Below are 25,998 nucleotides of genomic sequence, written 5' to 3'. Positions count from 1 at the left end.
ATGGTGATGATGAAAATGTTCCTTGACTTACTGGGCCCCTACTACCGAAGGTGAAAGGCTGCTATGGCTGCACAGGCCCAAGCCACGAGCCACGCCGCCCCGGGGTCGAATCACGGTGCGTCACCTCCTCGTCATGCAAGCATCCGTGGTTTCTTACCTGAGTCTCCTCATCTATAAAAAGGGGAAGGTTGCTCCTCGTACGACTATTGAGAGGGTTATATGCATTTGTGGTAAACACTTGGAAACACACCTAGCATTTAGTTAGCACCCAGTAAGCATTAGTTAATGTTGCTTCTAAAAAAGTTCATATGAATATATTCTCTGATGTTAAATTGATGTCATAATCACATTTATGTTTTTAAAGCTATTTTATTTATTATTTTAGAGAGAGAGCAAGCGAGGGAAGGGTCAGAGGGAGAGAGAGAATCCCAAGCAGACTCCACACTGAACATAGAGCCCAGTGTGGGGTTCCATCCCATGAGCCTGAGAGCATAACCTGAGCCAGAATTAAGAATCAGACATGTAACAGACTGACCCACCCAGGTACCCCTTCATATATATATATATATATATATATAAAATACATATAATATATTATATATATTATATATGTTATATTATTATATATTATATATTATATTATATATATTATATATTATGTTATAATATTATATATATTATATATTATATATATATATATATTTAAGTAAGCTCTATGTCCAACATGAGCTTGAACTCACGATCCTGAGATCAAGACTCATGTGCTCTATGACTGATCCAGCCAGGTGCTTCTCACATTCCTATTTTTAATATCATAAAAAATACATAAATACAACGGAAATTTTTGACCTATTCTCACCAAATACATTTCAACCAAAAAATTGATACAATTCAATTTTTGAAAATGTGGCTTTTTAAAAAAATTAAATAAAAGTTTAAATTTCTATTTATTTCAGTCAGCTGAGACTATTACAATAAAATACCATGGACTGGGTGGCTTAAACAACATGGTTCTGAAGGCTGGGAAGTCTGAGGTTAGGGTACCCAAGGATTTGATTTCTTGTGAGGGCTCTCATAGTGGTTTGTAGACAGCCACCTGTCACTGTGTCCCCACAGGGAGCCGGGGGGGGTTTCTCCCACTCTCTTCTTACAAGGGCACTAATCCTATCATCAGAACACGCTTATGACCTAACTTACCTCCCAACGCCTCACTTCTAAGTACCATCGCTTTTGAGGTCAGGACTTCAACATAGGCATTTTAAGGGTCACAAACCTTCAGTCCGTGGCAATACTGGAAAGCACTCTGCCCTAAACTAGGAAGCCAGATCCCGCTGGTAGAACCAAGTGTTTGGTCTTCAAACAAGGACAGCACCTGAATGGTTCAGGGTGATACCGCCAAGGGGACTAACTAGTTTCTGTCCGTGCTGGACCCAGACAAAGCTGGTTTTTCTTCTCTTTCTGTCCCCATGTTTTCTTTCCTCATTGGGTTGTCTCAGGTGCTTTTGCATTTCTTGAGTTGTCCAATCCCTGCCTTTGGATGTCTGGCCAGACCATTATCCAGAACTGTTTCCTTTATCCTAAAGCTCTGCGCCCTCTGGGGGGCAGCTATCAGCTGTGAATTTTCATCTTAATTCTCTGATTAAGTCATTCTCAGGTGTGAGAAACACTTTCACTGTTTATTTCCTTTTCAAAATAATTTGTTAATCAAGTGAATCTCTAAAAGGCTAAGACTGGGGAATATTTTTAGGGGGAAGGTATCTCAATCCTACCATGTTCTTTTGCTCGCTATCCTTTATTCTGGGAAGGCAGGGACTTGCACCAGACCCCTGGGGAGCACCTGACGTGCTGAGTGCTGGACAGGGACAGGGCCTTGCGGAATCTAAACAATCTTAACACTTTTTAAAAATTAATGTTGAGCATTGACTCAATGCCAGCCCCATACTGTGTCTGAATGATCACAGCAGCACTGAAATAGGGCCTACAGTTTTCCGAATTTCCCAGGTAAGAAAATAGTAGCGAAGGAGGGTTTTACCAATTTGGCCCAGTCACCAAGCCCAAAGACTACTAATAATTTTTTAAAATTGCTCACATTTATGGTGTATGTACTACATGTCAGGAACAGTGCTAGTGCTCGACATGAACTGTTCCATGTAACCCTTGCTCTGACCCTCTGAGGAAGGTTCTAGCATTGTCTTCCCTTCTTAGAAGAGGAAACAAGGAGAGGTTAAAACAACTTGGTCATGTTATACAACTTGTAGACTGTAGGCCCAGGATTAAAAGGAAAAAGAGAAGAACTAACCACGTAATAAAGAATAAAAGAGGTTTTTCGGGCCAGTCATGCGTCTGAAGCATAGGTCATGGTAATTTTTAGAACCAAAGTAACACCTGTGTTCCTCTGTACAAGCTCTGTCCATAGACAGATGATCTGCTTGCCTCTCCTTGTTTCTAGGCACAGACAGCAGGCCAGTCATCATTCCTAGTGAAGGATGGCAGCAACTCTATGGCCCCAGGCCCATCATGCCATTGAACTCTTCTTTCCATTATCAAAGCCACTGAAACCCAAACCCAACACTTAAGGCAAGAAACTCCTATCTGTGACTCGCTTGCAGGTCATTCAAGTTTGTGGAGGAATCTCTCAAGAGAAGGGGAGTATGTGTTGGTATCTAGTTTCTGATGACCTCTATCTGTATATCCAGTGGGGTGAGAATTTGAACAAACGAGTCATTCTGCCACACAGATGAGGGAGCCTGGGGTAGCTGTACACATCCCCTCTGAGTCCTCAGGGATATGAGCTGGACTGTGATGGGGTAGAGTCACATGAGGTAGGGGGCAGGACCCCCTTAAATAGCTCCTTTCTTATGGCCTTTTCAGATGAAGGAGGAAGGTGATTATCAGAGCACTAAATTACATGGTATTTTGCCAGGTGAATCTTTTAAAATTCACATGGTTTAGATAATTAAAAAGATGGAACTTAATATTGGGTCATTAGGAGCACATCTCTTTTTTTTTTTTTTTTAAGATTTTATTTATTTATTTGAGAGAGAATGAGTGAGAGAGAGCTTGAGAGAGGAGAAGGTCAGAGGGAGAAGCAGACTCCCCAAGGAACTGGGAGCCCGATGCAGGACTCGATCCTGGAAGTCCGGGATCATGACCTGACCCGAAGGCAGTCGCTCAATCAACTGAGCCACCCAGGCACCCAGGAGCACATCTCTTAAGTCAAAGAGTGGCAATTATCCATGTGGTTCAGGCAGAAGTTCTAGACCATTTGAAGAAAATGGAGAATTTTTCTCATTGTAATTGGGAAACAGCTTCCCACTGAGGGCCCAAAGGGTCACAAAAATTAGAATAATTTAACTAGAAGGCCTCTAAATAATGTTTTTCCCAGTTGAAGGATATTATGTATTTGTCTAATGCACACAGTATGTTATGGGGCTAAGGTTAACGGGGAAAAAACATTTTTATGTGTTTTACTTTTAGATGTAGATGTTGAACAAAACATACTCTCAAAAACCATAACTCACTTGATGGCCTTAGTATTAAAGCATATCTAGTCTTCTAAGTCTCCTTTTAAAATAAGAGATTAGAGGAAGTAGAACTTGGGTAAGAATATTGTGACATTCTTTCCAAGGAAATTTTGTTCACATTGGAGTTTTCAGTTTTCCCACAATGTGTATTTTAATGCTTAAAGTATTCCATTCATATTAGAAAAAATGAGACTTATTTTATACAATCATTTTATTTTTAGAACATAAGGTATTTCTCAAATCCATTTGATAATAAATACTTTAATAAATATGACATAAATAAAAATAAGTTAATTCACATGCCTTCGTGAACACAAAATTATATAAATAAGTATTTTAAAATAAATTATGCTTGAGTGTTTGTTTCTACAAACACTCTGGTACAGAAATAGCTTATAAATTCTTGCTCTTCTAGTAAAGGGAAATGTTGAGTGAGGATGTTTCCCTCTTTAGCAATTTGCTCATGAAAACTTAAAAACAACTTATCCATAGAAAATGTGAAGTCTACTTGATCAAGGGCTACCTGTGGATGGAACAGTCACATTGTTCAGATTTTGCGGGGCAACTAATGTAAACAAGCATGAGAATTATCGTACTAGCTTAAGCAGGACCAGGTCAAGGCACCCCCTCCTGGGTCTCAACCCACATCCTGTGAAAAATGTTTTTGATTCACATTATTTTAAGAATGACTTTAAGGTCTGGTGGGACCTCAGCTTTTTAGGAAGAGTTCAGATAGCTCATCATTCTATCGATGGTCACGGCACGAATTCTGAAAGCATGAAGAAGTATGCAGAGCTTGATTTTAGTTTTATAAAAATCTGGTTCTTCAAGGGAAGATGTCTGTGGCACAGTCACACTGTTGAAATTCAGGGCCTATAAGGATAAATATTAAGGATGACATACATGGCATTCCCAAATTAAAACATTCATCCATAAAAATGGGTGAAGCCAATACATGTCTCAGAGTCTGCAACCCACTTCCTCATTACAACTCCTAAACCCGACCCAGATCTACTCCCAGCCAGATGGCCAGGCAGAACCTGAGAGAAGAAATACTCATTATCCAAGCACATGTATCTTCAGTGAGCTCTGAAAAGACCCTTAAAGCTATTTAGAAAATCGTCAGTGGGAGTTGCATTTTCGAAAGGAACAATTCTGTTCAGATGACATCTGCTGCAATATCTAATTAATTTTTATATGTTATACTAAGAAGCTAAGTCCTTTTTAGAACAGAGAGGTGATGGATCGCTACTGATCGGAACTCCCAGAGTAACAGACCTGTCTGCTATAGGCACTCATTTGTGCCAGATACATAAACCCGGCAACGGAGCTCTCAGTGTTACTCTTTCATTTGAGAACATAATGCAAGGTCTTCTATTTGCACAGGGATCAATATGTCCACTTGTTCCTTGCAAAAAGCCCAAGAGAAAGGTAGGGTGGGTGAAGTCACGCCATTTTACAAGGGAAAATCCTGAATCCCAATGGGAGTGAATGGTTTGGGCATGGTTGGCTGATTCCTGGCGGAATGGATTCCAATGCGCAAATCACCTGAATCTTGGACGCGAAAATGAAATAACTCTCTAGATGCTAACATTCTTTGATACTTGCAGGCAGCTCATTGCTGTATTTCCAGCAATAATTCGGCACAAAAAGAGAACTCATACTTCTTTTTATCCCATGCCTTGGTCACCAAGGTATTCACCCTGCTCTTTCTTACGTGACTATTCCTGTTTTGTATTAGCATCCGTGCTGGGGTGATTCAGAAAATTACAAAGCCAGTTCTTGTCTATGAGTGACCTTGTGGCTATCCCAGGTGATGGGTCATTGTTTTATGTCATACACATTTTAGTTCAGAATGGGTCACACCTAGGCATCAGGCCGCACTTGTTTCCTCCCACAGTACTTGCAGATACGTTTAATGGCCCCTCAGGGCACACCCTGGAGCATTCAGAGTGAGTGAGAAGGTAGGAATAGTGAAACCCCTCCGATGTGGGTTTCAATCCTGGCTTTGCCACTTACAAGCCACTTGGACAAGCAGCTAACTCTGAGCTTGGCTTTCCTCCTTTGAACACCCCACATGGTGGTTGCAGGGATGGTAAGAGAGAATCTGTGAAAACATCTGCAGGGAGCCCGGTGTGTACCACACGATCAACAAGCGGGAGTCTGCTTGTCTTCCCCGTGGCCTACTCACGCGAGTGCCCTTTGTCAAGAGGCTCTGCAGTGGACATAGGAGAGGGATTTCCGGCCTCTCCCAATCCTCACGGACTCTGACTAGCCATCTCAGCGTGAAGAAGGTGCTCTTCCTGGTAGTATGAAGGTCTTACCTGCAACAGCTCATCAATAGCTGTCAGCATGCTTTGATCCAGAAAGATCTGCCTCTTAGGATCCATTAAAAGCTTTGCGTTCATGGCCTTGAACTCCACCTGGTACATCTTCAAGTCCTCATAGATACTGCTAAGGCACAGGGTCTAAGTGATAGGACAAAATGGGGAAGGAGCCACTGAGATGGCTGAAAATGTTTCCCCCACATTGCATCTGAGGAAAGACAGTATTTTTGTCTTACCGTCATAAAGGAGGGCTTTCTGGAGGCCAGGCAACTCCCATTCTAGAAGAAAAAATAATGAGACATTAATGATATGAATTCATCATAGGGGCTGAAACCTTTAATTTTCTGACTTACAGTTATGAAAGAGATCTCTCTGGAAGCCAGGCAACTCTCATTCTAGAGAAAAAAAAATCACATCAAAGATATTAATTCTTAGTATACATTTTCCTGGCTTTTCTCAAACATATCTTTTTTATGGTAGTAAAAAACACATAACATAGAATTTACTATCTTAACTCCTCTTAAGCGTACTACAGTTCAATAGTATTAAGTATATTCACATTGTTGTAAAACAGATATTTGTTGTATGTATATATGTATTTTTTCAAATTCAACTTCTGAAGTGGGACCTATTAAAATCTCCTGGTGATGGAGACCAGAAACATGCACATTTTTGGAAGAAGATGAGGTTTGATGCCTAGCTCTTAACTGTGTTACTTGCTTGGGGAAGAAAATCATCCCTACCATGGTTAATTCCAACGGTAAGCAGGCCTCCACGGTGCTGGTTTTATCCTTTGTGATATCTTCAAGATCAATCTCTTCGGAAGTGCAGGAGTAAAGTTCTAGGGTTTGTTGGGCCTGTAAGAAACATAAAGAGTAACCCAGTTTATAATATTAATAAGGCACCTGGCCTTGTAGGAGGCTGACACCGCAGGCTGCTTCTGACATCCATCTCTTTTTTTTTTTTTAAAGATTTTATTTATTTATTTGACAGACAGATCACAAGTAGGCAGACAGAGAGAGAAGGGAGGAAGCAGGCTCCCTGCTGAGCAGAGAGCCCGATGCGGGGCTCGATCCCAGGACGCTGGGATCATGACCTGAGCCGAAGGCAGAGGCTTTAACCCACTGAGCCACCCAGGTGCCCTGACATCCATCTCTTTGACCAGTAGGAAATTTGGTATCTTCCTAAGACAAAAGGAAAGAGGTTATTTACATTCTCTCTCCCTCTCTCCTCTCCCTTTGCCTAGGACAATTTCTCGGAATGATCCATTTTTCCATTATGTAAACACTATAAATCATTCCAACAGGCTATGCTAATCAGCGTCTACACCACGCTGTGACACTTGCTTCTGGTGAAAACAGGTTTTTTTCCTTTTGCCAAAGCACCTGGGTTTTATGAATATCCTTTTCAAGCAGAATGTCTAAAGGCAGAACTGTTAAGGTCCCAACTTGATGGATATAACAAACATGTAACCTAAAGACAAGTGGTTCACATACACACACGCAACCACGCACATGGATGTCATCTTAAAAGCATGCTGGAAAGCACTGTTGAATACATTTATGAAATTTATCTAAGAAATTAGTAAATTTGATTGAAGACTGAGATCGTTTCTCCATTCATCAAGCCTAAGGTGTCCAAGAAGTCACCCCCTCTTATCTGTGGCTTCACTTTCCTTGGTTTATCTGCCAGTAACCGTGGTCTGGAAGGAGGTGATCCTCCTTCCAGCTCGGAGTCAAAGGCTTACTAGTAGCCTAACAGCATGTCACAATGCCTGTGCCTCTCACTTCGCTTCAAGTCATCACACAGGCATTTTATCATCTCACATCATCACAAGAAGAAGGGTGAGTACGGTACAGTAAAACACGTAGAAACCACATTCCCTTAACTTAAATTCTTATAATTGCTCTATTTTATCAATTATTATTGTCAATCTCTTACTGTGCCTAGTTTAGAAATTAAACTTTATCATAGATATGTGTGTATAGGAAAAAACACAATATAGGGTTCGGTACTGTCTGCGGTTCCAGAGGTCCACTGGGGGTCTCGGAAAGTATCCTCCTTGGAGAAGGGGGGACTCACTGTACTAAGGAACATGACGAAGAAGAGGACTGTCATCCCCCGTTCCCTTCCCAGATTCCAAGTTCAACTGCAGAGACAGGAAAGTGCCCAAACGACAAGGAGTTATATCAGCGTTTAAGAAGTACTGAGAAGAGTATGAGGCTTCTCCAGAGATAAAGATATTGGCATTAAAAGGATTAGAAGGCCTACCGGCAGAGGAGAGGAAATTTCAGGCAGAGGGAAGTGCAGGAGCCATAATCGAGGCTTGAGATGCAGAGCATGTTTGGAAACAAGTAGTAAAATCTCTGGGGTAAGCAGAATAATCCGCCCACTCTCCCTCCACTTCCCAACCTCTGGAACCTGAGAAGAGGTTACACCGCCAAGGGGGAATTACGGTTGCTGATGAAATGAAGGTTGTTAATCAGCTTGCTTTAAATTGGGAGGTTATCTTGGATTATCTGGGTAGGTCCAATGTCATTGCTGGGTTGCTATAAATGGTAGGTGGCAGGGAGTCAACGTCAGAGTCATGCAGCATGTGGGCAGCTCAACAGGCCACTGCTGGCTTTGAGGCTGGAAGGGGGCCATTTACCAGGGACTGTGGGCTGCCTCCAGAAGCGGGAAAAGGCAAGAAAATGGATTCTCCCCTAGAGTCTCCAGAAAGGGACACAGCTCCGCTCCCATTTGGATTCTAGCTTATTTCAGATTTCCGAACTCCGGGGTTGTAAGATAATAAATTGGTGTTGTTTGAAGCCCCATACTTTGAGGTATTTAGTTATAGCAGCAACCTGGAGCTATATACTGTTCCTGGAGGTGCACACACACACACACACACACACACACGCACCCGGGCAGCCGCCGTCCTGAGCAGGTGGTAAAGAGTTAGATTTGGAAATATGGGCCCTTCTCTCTTCAAGAGAAGCCGGAAATTTGGATTCTTATATGAAAGGTCCATTTTTTTCAATGGCATCAAACTCAAAATCAAAGACAAAACGTACAGGTCAAACTCCACAAATCTGTGGGCTGTGAGCTGCATGCATTTGCCACCTCTTTCTTCTGTAAGAAGCCAGCTGATTTGTTCTAGCAAAGGAATGCTATAAAAAACTATCAGATTGAGTCCTGCAATCTTTTGACCTTTAGAGCTGTACTGGGGAGTCGAAAAGGTTAGCTTTTTCACATAAAGCATCTATTTAAATTGCAGCTCCTAAATTTTACCCAGATTGAAACTTTCTTCAGGAGTCCAAGCACTGTTCTCTGCAGTTTTCACTTGCTGAGCTGCCTTTTTAATTAAGATTGACTGAACTGTGAGGAGCAATTGGCATTGTGAAAGCCTAGAAGGGGGAAAGAATTCTTTAAGAAGGCCTTGTGGCCTTGAGTATATTTTAAGATAGTCATAAAACAACAAGCTAGAAAATATTCAGTAAAGATTTACCAGAGAACAGGGAGCCAAAAGACAGCTTTTAAAACATCAGTCTTTGGCTGTTCCAGCAGAAGGTATAGGTATAGAAGTACTTTTAAAAGGAAAAAAAGGATGTTTTTGCATTAAAATATGAAACCTAAATAAGTGAATGAAGCTGTAAATCGTATTAGATAACCCGTGACACACCCACTGTCACAGGCCCCTGGGAACATGTTGCTCAGACAAAGAACTGTGTCACCACATTGGAAGCTGGTGAGTGGCACGAGGGGCAAATCTAATTCATCTTTGTAGCCCCTGGAGCACAGGGGCTGCACCTAATAACGCTTTCCTGGATTGATAAGTGTGTCAGAGAAAGAGTGTGGGCCTGACACAACTCCATCTCTGTTGGCAGGCTACAGGGAACACTGTAAATAAACACTTTCCTCTGTGTAGACATAGCCAAAATGAGTGCCATTATAATTTATTTCCACTCTTGCCTTCTCTGGAGACACAATTTCATTGAGACTCTTTAGCTAATAGTTGGGCCCTTTGTAAAGGTCCCTCTCCCCATCCTGACAGCTCCTGATTAACGTCCCCAATTTCTCTGCAGTTCTTTTCAGGTGACCAGGGGTTCAGAGAAACCCCTTCCCTAGAGAAGCTGCAAAGTGGGAACAAGGATATTGAAAAACTCACCTTCTGAAGCATGTTGCTGACAGCTCTCAGCAGGTTTTGGGAGTGGCTGAGGCACTGGAACACTCCTGGGCTTGGGGAGGCTGTGGGGAGGCTCCTGGCCAAACTGAGGTCGTCCACATGGTTTAGGAGGACCAAGATGGACACAAGGAAGAGGCCTGGAAAGGAAGAGGAGCAGGCTGAGCTCATCAGCTTGGTTTGCCCTACCGCTACCTTCCATCCGTTCTGGTCATCCACACCCATCCACATCTTAACCTCACCAACCCGCCTCCAGCATTTCCAATCTTCCTTCAACACCTGAGAAATGAATCAAGTTCTTGGAAGGCAGTGCTCTGGTGTAGGGCTAGAAGGCAACTTCCTGTGAGGGCCCCCTAATGAGCTCGGACAAGGGGGTTGAATTCAGAGCTCACCCTCTATTTCACCAGTAGGGAAACTGAGGCCAGGTAGTGAAGTGACTAGCCCCGACTCGGCCAAGTGTTTTGGAAACAGTGGGGTGACAGCCTCACTTTGAAGCTGGCTGGGATCTGCCCTCTTATAGCTGTAGCTGAGGGACCCCGAGACAAAGTTACCGCGTGCGGCCTCAGTTTCAAATCTGTGAAGTGGGCCTGATGATAGCCCACAAGGCTGCTTCCAGATAAGGAGACAATGTCCAATTTAGCGCGTGGTAAGCACGCAGTCATTCTCTCTGTCACCCCTGCACGAGGTTGCGGACTGCCTTCCCGTCTCCGCTTAGCGGGTCCCGGTTGGCTGCCTGCTCTCCCCGGGCTGCCGCCCCCTCCCCAGCCGAGCGCCGAGCCTCCCGGCGGGCCGGTTACTCACCGCGCGGCGGGCACATGCTGAGCGGGCGCGGCGTGGACTCTGGGCGTGCGCTGGACGCGGACTGAGGACGCAGCAGGTGAGGGCGGTGGTGGGAGGCCGACCCGGGGGGTCACATTTTTATAATTGTCCCGAGGCGCGGCAGGACTTTCCCGGGACTCCGGTCTCCTGCTTGCTTTCTCTCTCTGTCTCTCTCTACATCAGCTTCTCGGTGACACGTGGAGCTGGGCCCGCGGGGTTTGCGGCGCTTTCGGATTAACTCCGCCGGTGCCCGGCCGCAGCCTTCTGGGGACGGCCCCGCCGCCTCCAGCCGGCCCAAAGCGAAAGCGAAATTGGCGCAGAGTCAGGGCGCAGGGTCCCCGGGCCAGCCCGACCCCTCGCCGGCCGCCGTCGGTCCCGGCCTCAGAGGCCCGCCCCGCCGCCCTGCAGCGCCCCCTCCCCACGGAGCGCCGAGTAGTGCCGCTCACTGTCCACCTGTGTCGGGGATGTGCCCTGATCGCGACCGCTCACCCAACCCTGAAGGGGCCTTCGTCAGTCGTCCGCTCGCCATGTATTCATTCAGACGGTCCGCCGGTGCCGGCTGGACACTGCTAAGCGTTTGACACCCACTGTTGAACAGGTCCCTTGGGGGACACTCCCACACTAAATCTGACTCAATGTATTTTATTTGCGGTCCTATCTTAAATATGAAAAGGGATGAAACCAGACTGGCGATGCAATAAACTGTTGTTCCGGAGAGTCCAGTTTCCTACAGGGAGAGAAGGTTATTATTTAGTGGGATGGATGCATGGGGCCTTTGGAGAAGCCCGGAGAGAGGACACCTCAGCAAGACAAAGGGGAGAGGAGGCAATGAAGGCTCCCGGGAGCGGGGTCCCCCAATATGCTTCTAGGGGCAGTAGACTGTTCCCAGTAAATGGGATGCAGGTTCTAGGTAGGGGGAACAGGGGTCAGAAGCATAGTCAGGGAGGGTAGTGGGAAGTGGGGATCTGGGGCTCCTGCCATCAGGGTGTGACAGATCCCCACAGATCCCCAGGGTCAGAAAGAGCGATGGGGCTGTGCTATGAGGGTAGTAGATGCCATGCTAAGGAACATCGCTCTGAGGGTGGTGGGGAGCCTTCTCAGGTTTTAGGCAGGAGGCATGGTTAGAGAGGCATGATGGGAAGATTCCCCTCAGCAGTAGTATGGAAGGTGGATCCCAGGCGTCAGGAGTAGAGCACAGGGAGCAGCTGGGAGGTATAGCCAAAGCCTCAGTCGGAATGGGGAGGACAGAGTGGGCCAGGGAGACTCTCAGGGTGCTGAGGCGCCAAGACTTGGTAACTCCTTAGGTGTGATGGGCAGGAAGGTGTTGAGAATGGTGGAATGGGGATTGTTCCAGGGCCTAGGTAGCAGTTAATGTAAGAGGGGAGCGAGTTTGGAGGAGACGGTGAGAAGTTCCATTTTGGATGTACTGGGTGTGAGGTTCCTGTGGGACTTTTCAGTTCACTCATCTCGACCACAAGTGTTAGTCACCCTGGGTATGTGTAAAAGGGAGGGGTGTGTTTGGTCACCTACTCAGAGCTTTGGATGGGTCTGACTGTGCTCGGGCCCCAGGACTGCAAAATGGAGCCATCAGTACCCGCTTATGTGCAGATGAGCCCATCTTGAATAGGGAAAAGCCTTGAGGCTACAAGAAGAGTGGATGCTTCCTCTTTCTCTCCTCTAGGTCCCTACTGAAGTCAGGATGGATGAGTCACTGTAAACCTTGAGACGCTACCATGAATACTAAGCAGGACCCATTGAAGATGGAGTGAAGAAGCCAATTAGAAGAAAGCTATGATAGGCCCTGGTCTGATTCAAGCTCTCTCAGTTGTTAGCATCAGGCCCCCAAGGCGGATCATCTGCTCAAGGGTGAGGAGGCACCCACTATAGGGACTTTTAGATGTGTGTGAAATGAGAGCACTGGTTGCTCTCTAAGGCTCCTTCCAATGGTGCTGTCTGTGAATTCCCCCATGGGGATGGAGACCGATGTGTTGTCAGAAACAATTGCATCTAGCAGACTGTGTGACAGGTGCAGAGCTGTGTTGTTGCTATAGGGCACTAGGATGGAATTAAATATACTTAAAGTCAGAATGAAGTCAGATTCATCACAACTGAACTATGTCTCCCCTGGAAGGACTTTCCCCTATGGAAAAGTAATTTCTGTGGCATAGATAAGCACAGGGCCTATCTGCTTAGAATGGATTTTGGACCACCAAACACAATTTCTAACCTATGCTCTGTGAAACAGTTCTCTGATGTGTTGTGTATAGTATAATTAAGATAAAATGAAAACTTTCTTCGGGGACAACACTGCTTTTTTAAAGACACATTCTTTGCCCGTGATCACTACTACAGAGAGTCTAACATTTATTGGAAGTCTAGGCCAATGCTGTAAGGCAAGAATAAGAACAGAGAGACTTAAAAATTAGAAGGGAAAAGACAAAATGGTCATTATTGACAGTAGATATCCCCAAAAAGGGGGGGGCAACAGAAACAAGAGAAAAATGTAATAGAACTAATTAGAACTATTTAGAAAAATCAGCAACTTCATTGGATGCAAATACCAAATTTTAAAAATCAACTACATTTCTGGAATTAAAATAAGAAAGAACAGACACTGGGTGATGTATGGAATTGTTCAATCACTGTATTGTACACTCGAAGCTAATCTAACACTGTATGTTAACTATATTGGGATTAAGATAAAAAAAAAACCCGAACTACATTTCTCTACAACTGCAACAATCAATTAGAAAATGTAATAAAAATAATATACCAGATAATGAATGAATGATAATACAAAGAAGATACCACTCACAGTAGCAGCCAAACTATAAAGTTATTCCCGGTAAACTGAGAGGCAGTCCAGTGGTTTAGAGTATGGACTATAAACTGTTTGAAGCTAGGCTCTGTTACTTACTTTACTTACTTGTTATGAGTTCTTGGACAAGTCCCTTATTTCTCTGGGCTCAGTTTCTTCATTTGGAAAGTGATGGTGATAAAAGTTTAAATGGTGGTTGTGATTATTACATGAGTTAGGGTAAGTGTAGAATAGTCTTTGGAAAAAAATTTAAAAATCTAATCAAGGACATAGAGTGATTTAATTTAAATGGAAACACATTCCATACCCTTGGGAGGAAGATCTTAATACATAAAAAGCTCAAGTCTATTCTAATTAATTCACATATTCAATGCAATCCCAATGCAAATTACAAATAATTTTCTGAGGAACTTAATAATAAACCTACTCTAAAATATATATATGTAACAATAAAAGTCTGTGAATATCCAAGCTAAACTTTTAGAGGAGTCATAAACAGGGGGATTAGCCCAGATACAAACATGCCATTCAAAGCAATAGCAATAAGAATAGTGTTTCGCAAAAGGATGGCCAAATAAACCGTTGAAACGGAATAGAGAAATTAGAGACAGACATGTGCATATGAGTGTTTAGTATAAGATTCAGATGGCACCCAGGTCAATGAGGAAAGCATGGATTGTTTAGCAGAAAATGTTCACTATGTGGTGAAATATAAAACTGGATTCCAACCTAAAGCAGCATACAGAGGTAAAGCCACTTGGAAGACTAAACAGGAAAAAAGGGAAAAAGTAAAATGGTTATAGTGCTCAATGAAAATGTAGGAGGCTCAAGAATGGGGAGGACTTCTCAAAAATAGCAAAGCCCCAAGCCATAAGGCAAAATACTGATAAATTTGGTTACAGAAAAACTAAGAATATTTTAAAAAGATTTTATTTAGTTATCTGAGAGAGATAGAGAGAGAGCATGTGTGCGCATAAGCAGGAGAGAAGGGCAGAGGGAGAGGGAGAAGCAGGCCCCCCATTAAGCGGAGAGCCCTATATGGGGCTGGATCCCAGGACTCTGAGATCATGACCTGAGCTGAAGGCAGACACTTAACTGACTGAGCCACCCAGGTGCCCCAAAATGAAGAATTTCTGTAGTATGAATTCCTGTTAATCACGGACAGTTAAAAGACCGCTGACCGATGGGGAGAAGACATTTTGCACTGTCCAATAGGAGAGTAGACCTGGACCTCCTGCAAGTCAACAAGAAAAAGACAGAAACTCCAGTAAAAATTGGCAAAACTAATGAACAGATGATTTACAGAGAAGAAACCCCCAAGGCTAACCAGCATAATGAGATGCTTGGATATATTATAATCAGAAAAACACAAATGGAAAAAAAAATGAGATCACTTTATACCTATTAGATTGGCAAAAATTAGAACATTGGATACTGACAAGTGTTGGGGAGAAATGTCAGATTCTAAAATGCTTTATACAATGCAGGTAGACTGATGCAGCTATGTCCAGTCATGTGGCTTGGTCAGATTAAATGCACACACACCTGATGACTCAGTGTTCTACCTTGGGTGTCTATGCCCAAAAGATTCTTACACAGGCTCACACAGGGACATAAATGAGAATGTCCAGCAGGTCATTCTTTGTAGCAGTGGGGAGTTAGAAGTAATCTGGGTGGATCAGGTTCTGGACAACTCGAAGTTAGAATTTTCCCCTAATCCGTTTTGCAGGAGGAATGACCCATCTCTTCTGGGTCATTAGACAGGAAGACATTCAACTCAACTGTTTGTTATCCTATACCTCTGTTTATTTGGTGACCCACTGCATGGGAAATTTATAGGGTCTGATAACACTGATCTCAGAGTGAGAAGGAAAATGGGACAGGAAAACACTGGGCATATTTGTACTTCTGAAAGAGAAGAGTTGAATCAGTTTTCTGTTCCCCAATGCTACCTTTTGGCAGGAGACCAAAGCTTTTTATTTAGTAGATTTCCAAAGAAACCCCAGGTGAAAACAGCAGCCTGGACCTTTACTGATATCCTACAATTTCATTTCCTCTGTTGTTTTTACAACATGAAATATCCCAGTATTTCTCTCCTAAATAATGACACAAATTTACCCGATGTCAAGGGACTTCAAAGAATCTAGAGCACATTCTGTATATTTATTCCAGTGGTAGTATTATCCTTTCAGACAACAAACACAGAACAGTTTTGTTTCTCTCTAGAGCAGAAGACTAATGTTTTCACACTCAATAAGTATCTATATAAAAAAAATTATGTGAATGTATTCTCAAAAAACAATTGAAAGTGACTATCTTGGATTTCAATAGAGCTAAACCGATTTCATGCCCCAGGTTTAGGGCCTCCATCTGATAAAAGGCTCTCTACAAATGGTTTCATTTATCTTGGGATCGCCTCAACCAAAAATTCTGGGACAGCCGAACAAGAAACTCATTGAATTCCACACCCAGTTCCAGCAGACCTTCCAAATTTATTGGAATGAAATTCTTAGTTAAGTTGCTCAGGGAGATTAAAAAAAAAAAACACAAAAAGCAAAAAACAAAAACTATTGATTTCTTTTGAGAGGCTACTGCCAAAATGTAGTAGGTCCATACCTGTGAGGCCTGTTGGTGAATTACACAGCTGCTTGTGCAACAGTTTCCAAACTGTAGCCATTGCCCCTAAAGTAAATATGTTTCCCTTGAAAGAATAAGAAAAATACCATTATGAAAATAATGTAAAAAGAGCAGAAAACACCTTTCAGAAGATCCTCTTTGTTTCCAGGTGGTAACTACAGAGGCTGCTATTTTCAGAATACTGAGGCTTCGTTTGTGGATACAACAATTGCATGACTTCAGCTATAAACAGTTTTATTAAACTGGGAAGCTTGGTACTTTTCCCGACTGTGTTAGGGGATTTTGCACCCAGATATTACGTTGGCTAGGAGTGAATCGGAGGACTGATTTTACTGGTTACTGATACCAATTGATAGTACTTACTGACTACGTATTATATGCCAGGGGCTGTAGTGGGCAATTCAATGTTATCCTTTCATTTAATCTTTATAACATCCTATGAGCTGGATACCGTTACTATCCCCACTTTACAGATGAGGAAACTGAGCTTTCATGAAGTTAAATAAATTTCCTAAGAGAGTGGGGCTGGGATTTGAACCCAGCCTATCTTTGCTAGTCTCTTAGCATATAATGGGGTAACAGGGAGGGTTAAAAGTAGTAGGAAGGGAGTGTAAATTAATATGACCTTTTTGGAAAGTGCTTTTGAAATACTTAACAAAAGATTTTTAAAATATCATATATTTTGGCCAAACAGTTACACTTCTGGGCTCTGGCTCAGGGCATTGAAAAGAGACAACGATCATGTGCAAGAATGTTCACTGCAACACTGTGAGAGTTCATAACATGGGTTGAAAACAATTGTCCGTAATAGGCACATAATATAAATTATAACAGAGGCATAGTTAAAACATTACATATCTTTCACTAATAATATTAAAAACATGTTATTCAGGGGCGCCTGGTAGCTTAGTCAGTTGGGGATCTGACTCTTAATTTCAGCTCAGGTTTTGGTCTAATGGGTTGTGTGATGGAGCTGCGTCAGGCTGCCCCCTCCATGGGGAGTCTGCTTGGATTCTCTCCCTCTGCCCCTCCCCCTATTCTCTCTCTCTCAAATAAATAACTAAATCTTAAAAAAAGAAACGTGTTATTGGGAAAAAGTCAGAACTTGTCAGGGGAAAAACAAAGATGTAAGACTATGTGTGTATAGTAGGATCAAAATTACGTTTAAAATGGAAGGAAATCTAACAAAATTTCAACAGTGGCTGTCCTTGGATAATGGATTATTAGGTAATTTATATTGTGTACCTTATGCTTTTCAGTATTGAAGCATTTTTCTACAATGCATATGAATTACTTTTATAACCCAAAGAAAACATTATTATTAATTTTGTTTGAAATTAATTTTGTTAGTAAATTAACTAACATTGCAATTTCTATTGTCAGCAAATAACCTTTTCTCCTGAAGTTAATTTTTTAAAACTTTCTTTGGATTTTATTTAGTCTTATTTTTTTCCTGTGACTTCTAAAGTATCACTGTAGCAGAAATTGTGATCTCAGGCAGATATGTTGAGGCAGAGTGAAGCTCTGGGTTTACTTAAACCTGTGTCCTAAATACTGTCAGTGCTCTCTTTTGTCACATTTAAATTCCTTAGACCTTCCCCACAGATGTAAGAAGATGCCCAAAGGCAGGACTCAAGGAGCTGTTGTCAAAGAGGTTCAGAATTGGAGAAGAGGGTCAGAATGTGTCCTCTGAAATTGATGCTAATCAAAATTATAGAAGAGGACCTACAAAGTATAGGTACTTTTAGAGAAGATTTGTCAATACATTCTTTTGTTTATCCAGTAAATATTTGTATTTATGCCACCTTCTGTGTTAAAGATTCTGTGTTAGGTGGCTTGGGGAAAATTATTATAAATCAGCTATAATGAACCCATGTTGCTGCCTGAATTTTTATTAAGATGACAAAGGTCTCAGGGTGCCTGGGTGGCTCAGTCAGTTCAGCATTTGACTCTTGGTTTCGGGTCAGGTCATGATCTCAGGGTGATAAGATCGAGCCCCGCGTCGGGCTTCATGCTTCGCGGGGAGTCTGCGTAAGACTTTCCCTCTCCGCACTCTTTCTCTCTCAATAAAGAAATAAATCTTAAGGGGGAAAAAAAAAAAAGGTGATAGAGGTCTCCAATCAGGGAAGCCGAGAATGTCTCAGTTTAGTTAAGCTGGCAGAAGGACTTGCACATTTGCTTAAAGTTAGGAAGTATAGTAAGACCTCATAATAAGACATGTAAAATGAACTTAAGGAAAGCTTCAGTTATCTCCCAGGTAGTATTACCTGTGTCCCATCCTCACCAGCCCCCGGGTGTATGGGGGGAAAAGGAGGGGAGGAAAACAGACATCCACTCAAAAGTGTCTAATGAATAAGAGACCCAGAAGGGGCAAAACACAAAAGTCGATCTTGTCCCATCTTTCTCCTTTCTCTTTTAATACCCTCAGAATGGAATCTCAGATCCCCTTGGCCAATATAATGAATCCAAACAGCTCTGCAAATGGCCGGAAGCCTCTCACGGGCGCTGCTCCTCGTGTGCGCTCTCAAGTCTGATCTGGCTGCCTGTGCAGCCACATTTCCCAAGACTCTCCAAGGTCACTGATTTAATGACCTTGAAGCATGCCGCCGGGCAGGTTCCCATGGCAGAGTCTTTGCACTTCCTGTTCCTTCTCTCTGTACCACTGTTACCCTCGGTTACCTTCCAGGACCGATCACATGGCTCTTCCTTATCCTTGCTTCCTCACCACTTTGTGTAAAATGCGCTTTTCCCTCCGCGCACTCTGTGACTCTCCAGCCCACTACTGTTTTATTTTGCTTTCCTAGCAGTTACCCCTACTTGACATTATGTTACACGTTAGTGGTTTGTTTATTGTCTGTTATTCTATATTAGAATGTACAGCCCCTGAGCTCAGGGACTATATAGAATAGGGCTTGGTACATAGTCAGTATTCAAGAAATAGTTCTTGAGTAAATAAATGAAGGGATGTACTTTTCTGGAGGGCAGTTTGGAAGTAAGTATCAAAACATAAAATTATATATACTTTTTAAAAAGATTTAATTAATTAATTAATTAATTAATTTGACAGAAAGACACAGCGAGGGAGGAAACACAAGCAGGGGGAGTGGGAGAGGGAGAAGCAGGCTTCCTGCCAAGCAGAGAGTCCAATGCGGGACTCAATCCCAAGACTCCGGGATCATGACCTGAGCTGAAGGCAGATACTTCACGACTGAGCCACACAGGAGCCCCATATATATACTTTTGACTTTGCCAATTCAACCTCTTAGATTGTATTTTGGAGATAATTATGCAGATGGAAAATTATATGCATAATAATGTTAATCACAGGATTGTTTATGGTATTAGAGAGAGAGAATCTAAATATCCATTAATGGAATATTGTGATATAGGCAGACTGACATTATGATATGTAGGTCAATGTTTGTCAACATGGAAAAATATTTACAACGTATTAGGGAGTGAGGAAAATTGATTCTGGAATAGCACATATGGAACAAATTAATAAAATTCTATCATACTTTGTATGTATCTGTGCATACAAGAATGTGTGGAAAGGTATTCACCAAAACAGTAACAGTACTCTGGGTGGGTGGGAGTGGGATTTGGGGTAATTTTTACTTGTTTCTGTATTCTCTTCAGTATTTTTGAAAATAAATGAACTTGAATATTCTGAAAAACGTTTTTAGGCAAAGCTCCCAGCTGGCTGGTCAGGCCTTCCACACAGAGCCCCTGCTTCTTTTTCTAACCTCACCCTCAAACCCAACTGTCTTCTGCCATTGTATCTGCCCAGTGTGTTTGGCTCTACCTTACATATTCATGCCTACCTTTCTCTCTGGAATTCCTTCCTCTCTACCTACCCTTCTCTGAAGTCTCATCTCACTTTTCATATGTTTTCATCTAAGCCTTAAAGAACTACCTTCCAGGAAAGCTGCAGTACTTACAAGCAGTACCAATTCTTAGCTTCTTAGAAAATTGGTTTCTTTTTATTTATGTATTGTGTCTGTATAACTGGTAAACTCTTAAGGACAGGAATATTTTTTACGCATCCCTGAATTATCCATGGCATCTATTTATTCATTCAACAAATATTTGTTGAGCGCCTTCTGTGCGCCTGACCTTGTGCTAGGTTCTTGACTAGGGCAATGAATGCGCCAGAGCTTCTGATCCAGGAAGCTACTGAGAAGGGCTTCCCTCGTCTGAGATCTCTTGATTGATAGTCTTCCTTCCAAATTGCACATCTACTAGTAATATTTTCTCTGTCCCTTTAGCAAGAGAATAATTTGTAGAGAAAAGGGATCAGTAACTAACACTTGTGTTTCTCTATTATTAAGGACTAACAAAAGGATTTTGAAAGGAGGTGGTCTCTTCTCTTGGTCTTTCAGGCACTGTAAACTCTAGGCTCTATAGAGGGAAGCCCCCCAGATTTCTGATGAACAAGGTCTTTTGAACCAGGCAAGCTTTCTGCTGGAGAGAGTGGATAGCCATAATTCTGAAGGTGAGATTCTGACATTCATAGATTTCCTCTGTGAAATGCAGCAAAATGTAAGATCATGTCATATTATACATATCCAATTTTTTCATGGATAAAAAAACCCAGGAGGCTAAATCTAAGAATGCTAGGAGTCTATTGTTTCTTTCAAATACAAAATATGAAGTCATTATCATTAATAAGTTTGAGAAGTTGCAGAAATATTAGTAAGCAATCAAAATTCTCAACAGCTAAATTAATGAGATGCACACTATCTCAGTACTCACCCTAAGTGTTTTAGGGGGATCCTTGGCCAATACTTTCTGTTGCTTTGCCAGGCCTTAAAGTAAGTCTTTCATTCTTTTTGGGGGGAAGTGAATGAAAGATTCAGAACCCTGAGATACAAATATAATTCAAAAGGCTTTTCAGTAGAACCCCTTTTTGCTATCTACTCAAGGTAACATTAAATAATAATTGGTAATGTTATTGCTGGATTTTTTTTCCTCTGGTTGCCAAAGTCCAAATGGGGACAGACTCCTAACCCTTTACTTAAAACCAAAATGATTCTCAGTAGACATTCAGTTACAACTTTTCCTTTCTTATTTAGATACTGAAAGGTCAGCTTTATTTTTTAACAGAAATATCACAAGATAGCAAGCATCTGTAAGTTTTTGAGACATAGAACATGTTATAAAATTTTATAAAATGTCTTTTTTAAATTTTATTTTTATTATGATTTTTAAAAATATTTTATTTATTTATTTGAGAGAAAGAGAGAGAACACAAAAGCAAGGGAGAGGGGCAGAGGGGAGGGAGAAGCAAACTCCCCACAGAGTAGGGAGCCCGATGAGGGGCTCGATTGGGATCATGACGTGAGCCAAAGGCAGATGCTTAACCAATTGAGCCACCCAGGTGCCCCCCAAAATGTCTTTTTTTAAAAAGGTATCAATATTTTATTGTACTTTTTTATTGAAGCATAGTTGACACACAATATTACATTAGTTCCATGTATATAATACAGTGATTTAACAAGTCTCTGTTATACCATGTTTACCACAAGTGTAGCTACCGTCTGTCACCATACAACAGTATTACAGTACCATTGACTATATTTCCTATGCTATACCTTTTATTCCCATGGCTTGTTCATGCTATAACTGGAAGGCTGTACTTCCCACTCCCTTTTACCCATTTTGCCTCTCCTCCAACCCTCCTCCCATCTGTCAACCATCAGTTTGTTCTCTGAATTTATAAGTCTATTTCTGCTTTTGTTTGTTTGTCTATTTTGTTTTTTAGGTTCAATCTGTAAGTAAAATCATATGGCATTTTTTTTTTGTTTGACTTATTTCACTTGGCACAATACCCTCTTTATCCATCCATGTTGTTGTGAATGGTAAGACCTCATTCTTTTTTATGGTTGAGAAATCCAGTGTGTGTGTGTGTGTGTGTGTGTGTGTGTGTGTACCACGTCTTATCCATTCATCTATTGATGGAAGTACCTTATGCTTGCATTAATTTCCTTGTGGTAACATACATTATCCTTTGAGAATGAGATATCTTGCACACCATTCTCTCTGGAGATAGGTTACAGATGAAAGAAGTATTGTCTCAAGGTAACTAGCCAACAATTTTGGTCTATAGGTGTGGGATTTTTAAAAAAGTATCTTCATCCTCCCCCCCCCCACCTTCCTTTCTTGGTTGGGAAAAATGACCATAAAGATGGTCATGCATTGTATTATTAAGGATGTAAATACTGATGTTATTTTAAAGACAAAGGTAACAGCAGCTTAAATAAATTAGGCATTTCTCTAGCTCACTTTATTAACAATGCGGGTGGAAATAGCCAAGGTGGGTTTGGTGGCAACATGGGGTTTGGGAATCCAGGCTACTTTTATCTTCTTGGTCTACCTTAACATGGAGTTTCCACCTTGTGGGTCAACATAGCTGCTGTAGCTCCAGCCATCACACTTGCATTTCAGGTGTTGGGAAGGGGATAAGTAGAAAGGGAGAGCATACTTCTTCCCCTCAAGGGTATGACCCCAAAGTTGCATACCTCATTCTATTTTCATTCCACTGGCCAGAATTTAGTGACACAACTACACTAAGCTGCAAGGGGATGAACAAAGAAATATCAGCTTTACCTAGGCAGCCATATGACAAGCCAAAAACTCTATTCACATGTGAGAAGATGAGGCTGGAAATAAGGAGACAATTGGCACTCCCATCTGATGTATGAACAAGGAAGGAAAAGAAAAAAATGGAAGAATTTGGGAAGTTGTGAAAGAGAATGGGAGAAGGTAACTTGAGATTGTATTGATGAAGGCAGACTACATTTTGTGGTGTTTCTCATTTTCTTTTGTTCATTTACTTCTAGACTTCAGAGTTTATTTCTATCACTGCAATTTACAGTGCTATATAACACACTTAAACCTCTGTTTCTTCTCAGAAGCTCTTAATTATTGAACTCCATTCAAGGAATAAGTATTTGTGAGTATTTTCAGCAAACTTGAAATTGTGGTAGGTGTTAGTCACACACTGGAGAAGAATAACAATCGGTTTCTGCTTTCAAAGAATGATATCAAAGTTTAGAGGGGGATAGATACCTACCAAATAATTAAACAATGATAATTGATATAAAATGAGAAGTATTATAGGGAACTATAATAGCATAGAGGTGAGTGCCCAGGATATGCTGGGGAGAGAATAATTTCTCTTATTACATTCCTTTCTGAGCAAGGTACCCATAGAAGTCCATTAGAAGGAGAATAATTTTTCTGGATTGCATTGATTCCAAGAATGTTACACTGGAGGCTAAAAGTTCAAGTCCATTTAATTGAATCTAATGAAACAACCATATCTTGAGTATCTACTGTATCCGGGGTACTGGGCCAGACACCGTGGGGGTTACCAAAGAGAGTAAGAGTTGGTCTTGCATCATAAGTAGCTCATGCCCTGGTGAAGGAGACAACAGTGGAACTCAGGGCAAATGTGATCAAGAGCTATGGTAGCAATGTCCTCAAAACCTAAGGGGAAAGTGAGACAAATTCTACCTTGGTAAGGTCTCTGAGCCTTCAGGGAGCACATGGCATGTGAACTGAGCCTTGGCTAATGTGATGGGGTTAAAAGGGCCCTTTGGGAAGACACAGCTGGTAAAAAGGGCAGGAACTGCAGGGTCTGTTTAAGGATTGACATTAGGTCAAATGTAGCAGATGGGGTGGAGGCGGGGCAGAGGGGTGTCTCGTGACCCCAGGGCCAAGCACAACAGATACTTCTGGAAAGACAGAGGGCAGATGGGGTGGGGGAAGACTTGACCACAATGCTAAGGAAGCTGAGTATGGACAGGAGGAATCTGAGGCCAAGGAAGCTAGAGGAGGCTTTAAAAATGGCTAGACAGAAAACAGCAAAGAGACAGTCCTTGTTGAAGATGTTGAAGAAGCATCTTTAGGCTGAGCACCTGACTGGATGTTCACAGGGGTGTGGGTGGGGAGGGGAAGCACAGAGGAAAGAAAACATGGAGGTTTTAAAAGCCCAAGTGATTAGGAGGGTGATGGTAACATTTACTGGTTTAGGGAATAAAAGGAAGAAAGAGTGATTTATAGACACTACTCATTGTCTCCCCAACAGCCATGTTCCTGTTCTTCACAGCACCTTGATTTTGTCAGATGTCCAGCCCATCCTCAGCCCCTGAGTCGCGTCCTAACTGGTGTGAGCTATCAGCTCAAGGCATCCCCCCCACCCCCCGCAGACTGTTACTGGTCTGGCGTGGTACTGGGGTGGGGACCTAACAGTTAAATTGGCTTTATCATAATGGGTGCGTATTGCATGTTTGGGAAGGCATACTCTGTGTTGTGGGAAGTAGACAGCACGGGGTGGGGGGGAACTAAATACCCAGACTGAAAAGGGAAGCCCCCGGGAATGAAAATGTATAAAGAAAATCATGGAGACAGAACAGCTCAGGAAATCAACCCCATCCAGTAGTTTCTGAACCTCACTACTGGGCTCACCTGGACTTGCATCTGTGTGACCCGAAACAGATTATTGGACTGTGAGAACCAATCTATGGACTGATGCTATGCTGGTTCGTCACTGGTCACTGGCAGGCACACACAGGGCACAGATCTGACTAGCCCCTCAAAGACACTGAACGCTGAACTGTTGTTAGAACTACAACCCACAGAAGGTGGGTTGGAACTTGTGGACGGACCCCAATCAAGTCAATTGCTTGCTAAAACAAAAATACCAAAATTTCCCATAGGATTGAGGCATGAGCCCAGGTCTCATTACATACATTTAGAATGTCAAAGGTATAATCCAAAATTACTTGTCATACGGAGATCCAGGACAATGTCATCTCACATAAAAAGCTAAGGGACAGATGCCACTGCTGAAATGACACAGATTCTGGCATTAAAACTTTGAAAAAGTGATTATAGAAATGCTCCAAGAAGTAAAGGCAAGCAGTCTGGAAATGAATGGGAAGGTAGAAAGACTCAGCAAGGAAGTAGAAAAATATAAGAACTACATGGAAATTTTAGAACTGAAAAATACAATAACCAAAAAACAGAAAACAAAACAAAAAAAGAAACAAAAACAAACCAACTCTCCAGAGGGACTGAATAGCAGGTCTCAGATAACCGAAGAAAGAGTGAGTACATTTGAAGACAAATCAATAGAAATTATCCAGTCTAAAAAACAGAGAAAAAAAGATTTGGAGAGGGTAGTAAGAACAGAGCCGCTCTCTCCCGTGGGAGGAAATCAAAAGGTCTGACGTTCATGTCATCAGAGTCCCAGAAAGAGTGTGGAAGGAGGAAACTTCAGAAAAAACATTTGAAAGAAAAATGACTGAAAATGTCCCTAATTTTCAAAATGAACAACAGAGACACAGGATAAAAGGAACCAGGCAAGCAAAATGTCATAGAAGATGACCAAGGACTGAAAAGGTCTTGAACATATGAACACCCAATACTACCCCTTAGTTATTGTGTGACCTTGGGGAATTCTACATATCCCTCTAAGTCTCAGCTTCATCGGTAAAAATGGGTAGAATAAGACTTACCTAAAATAAGACTATTATGAGGACTGAAAGCACTAATCTAATTTAAGCACTTAACGTAATTCCTGGCTCACAAGAGGCATTTAAAAAATAATAGCTTTTTTTTTTAATTAAATTTTTTATTTATTTTCAGCGTAACAGTATTCATTGTTTTTTCACCACACCCAGTGCTCCATGCAATCTGTGC

General features: G+C 42.0%; 1 protein-coding gene across 1 annotated transcript; it reads right to left on the bottom strand.

The window, feature by feature from the left end:
• Positions 1-3,036: 3,036 nt before the first annotated feature.
• IL12A (interleukin 12A) lies at positions 3,037-11,257 on the bottom strand. The gene is made up of 7 exons (XM_080810417.1): positions 10,818-11,257; positions 10,002-10,156; positions 6,595-6,708; positions 6,205-6,246; positions 6,088-6,129; positions 5,849-5,992; positions 3,037-4,397 (listed from the first exon to the last, which is right to left on the bottom strand). The coding sequence occupies exons 1-7, from the start codon at positions 10,831-10,833 to the stop codon at positions 4,242-4,244; spliced, it is 669 nt and encodes a 222-aa protein (XP_080666543.1). The 5' UTR covers positions 10,834-11,257; the 3' UTR covers positions 3,037-4,241.
• Between the last annotated feature and the right edge of the window lie 14,741 nt (positions 11,258-25,998).

Source organism: Martes martes, assembly GCF_963455335.1.
Source record: "Martes martes genome assembly, chromosome: 1".
In the NCBI taxonomy this organism is placed as follows: Eukaryota; Metazoa; Chordata; class Mammalia; order Carnivora; family Mustelidae; genus Martes; species Martes martes.
The sequence above is the reverse complement of the archived record's forward strand: the minus strand, read 5'-3'. Positions and strand labels throughout refer to the sequence as shown.

What these genes read in the sequence shown, in the direction of transcription:
- IL12A (XM_080810417.1), bottom strand. An exon ending in TCAGCAACATGCTTCAGAAG is followed by an intron (nt 6,709 to 10,001) that starts GTGAGTTTTTCA and finishes TGTTTCTTACAG; the next exon opens with GCCCAACAAACCCTAGAACT. An exon ending in GAGAGATCTCTTTCATAACT is followed by an intron (nt 6,130 to 6,204) that starts GTAAGTCAGAAA and finishes TTTTTCTTCTAG; the next exon opens with AATGGGAGTTGCCTGGCCTC.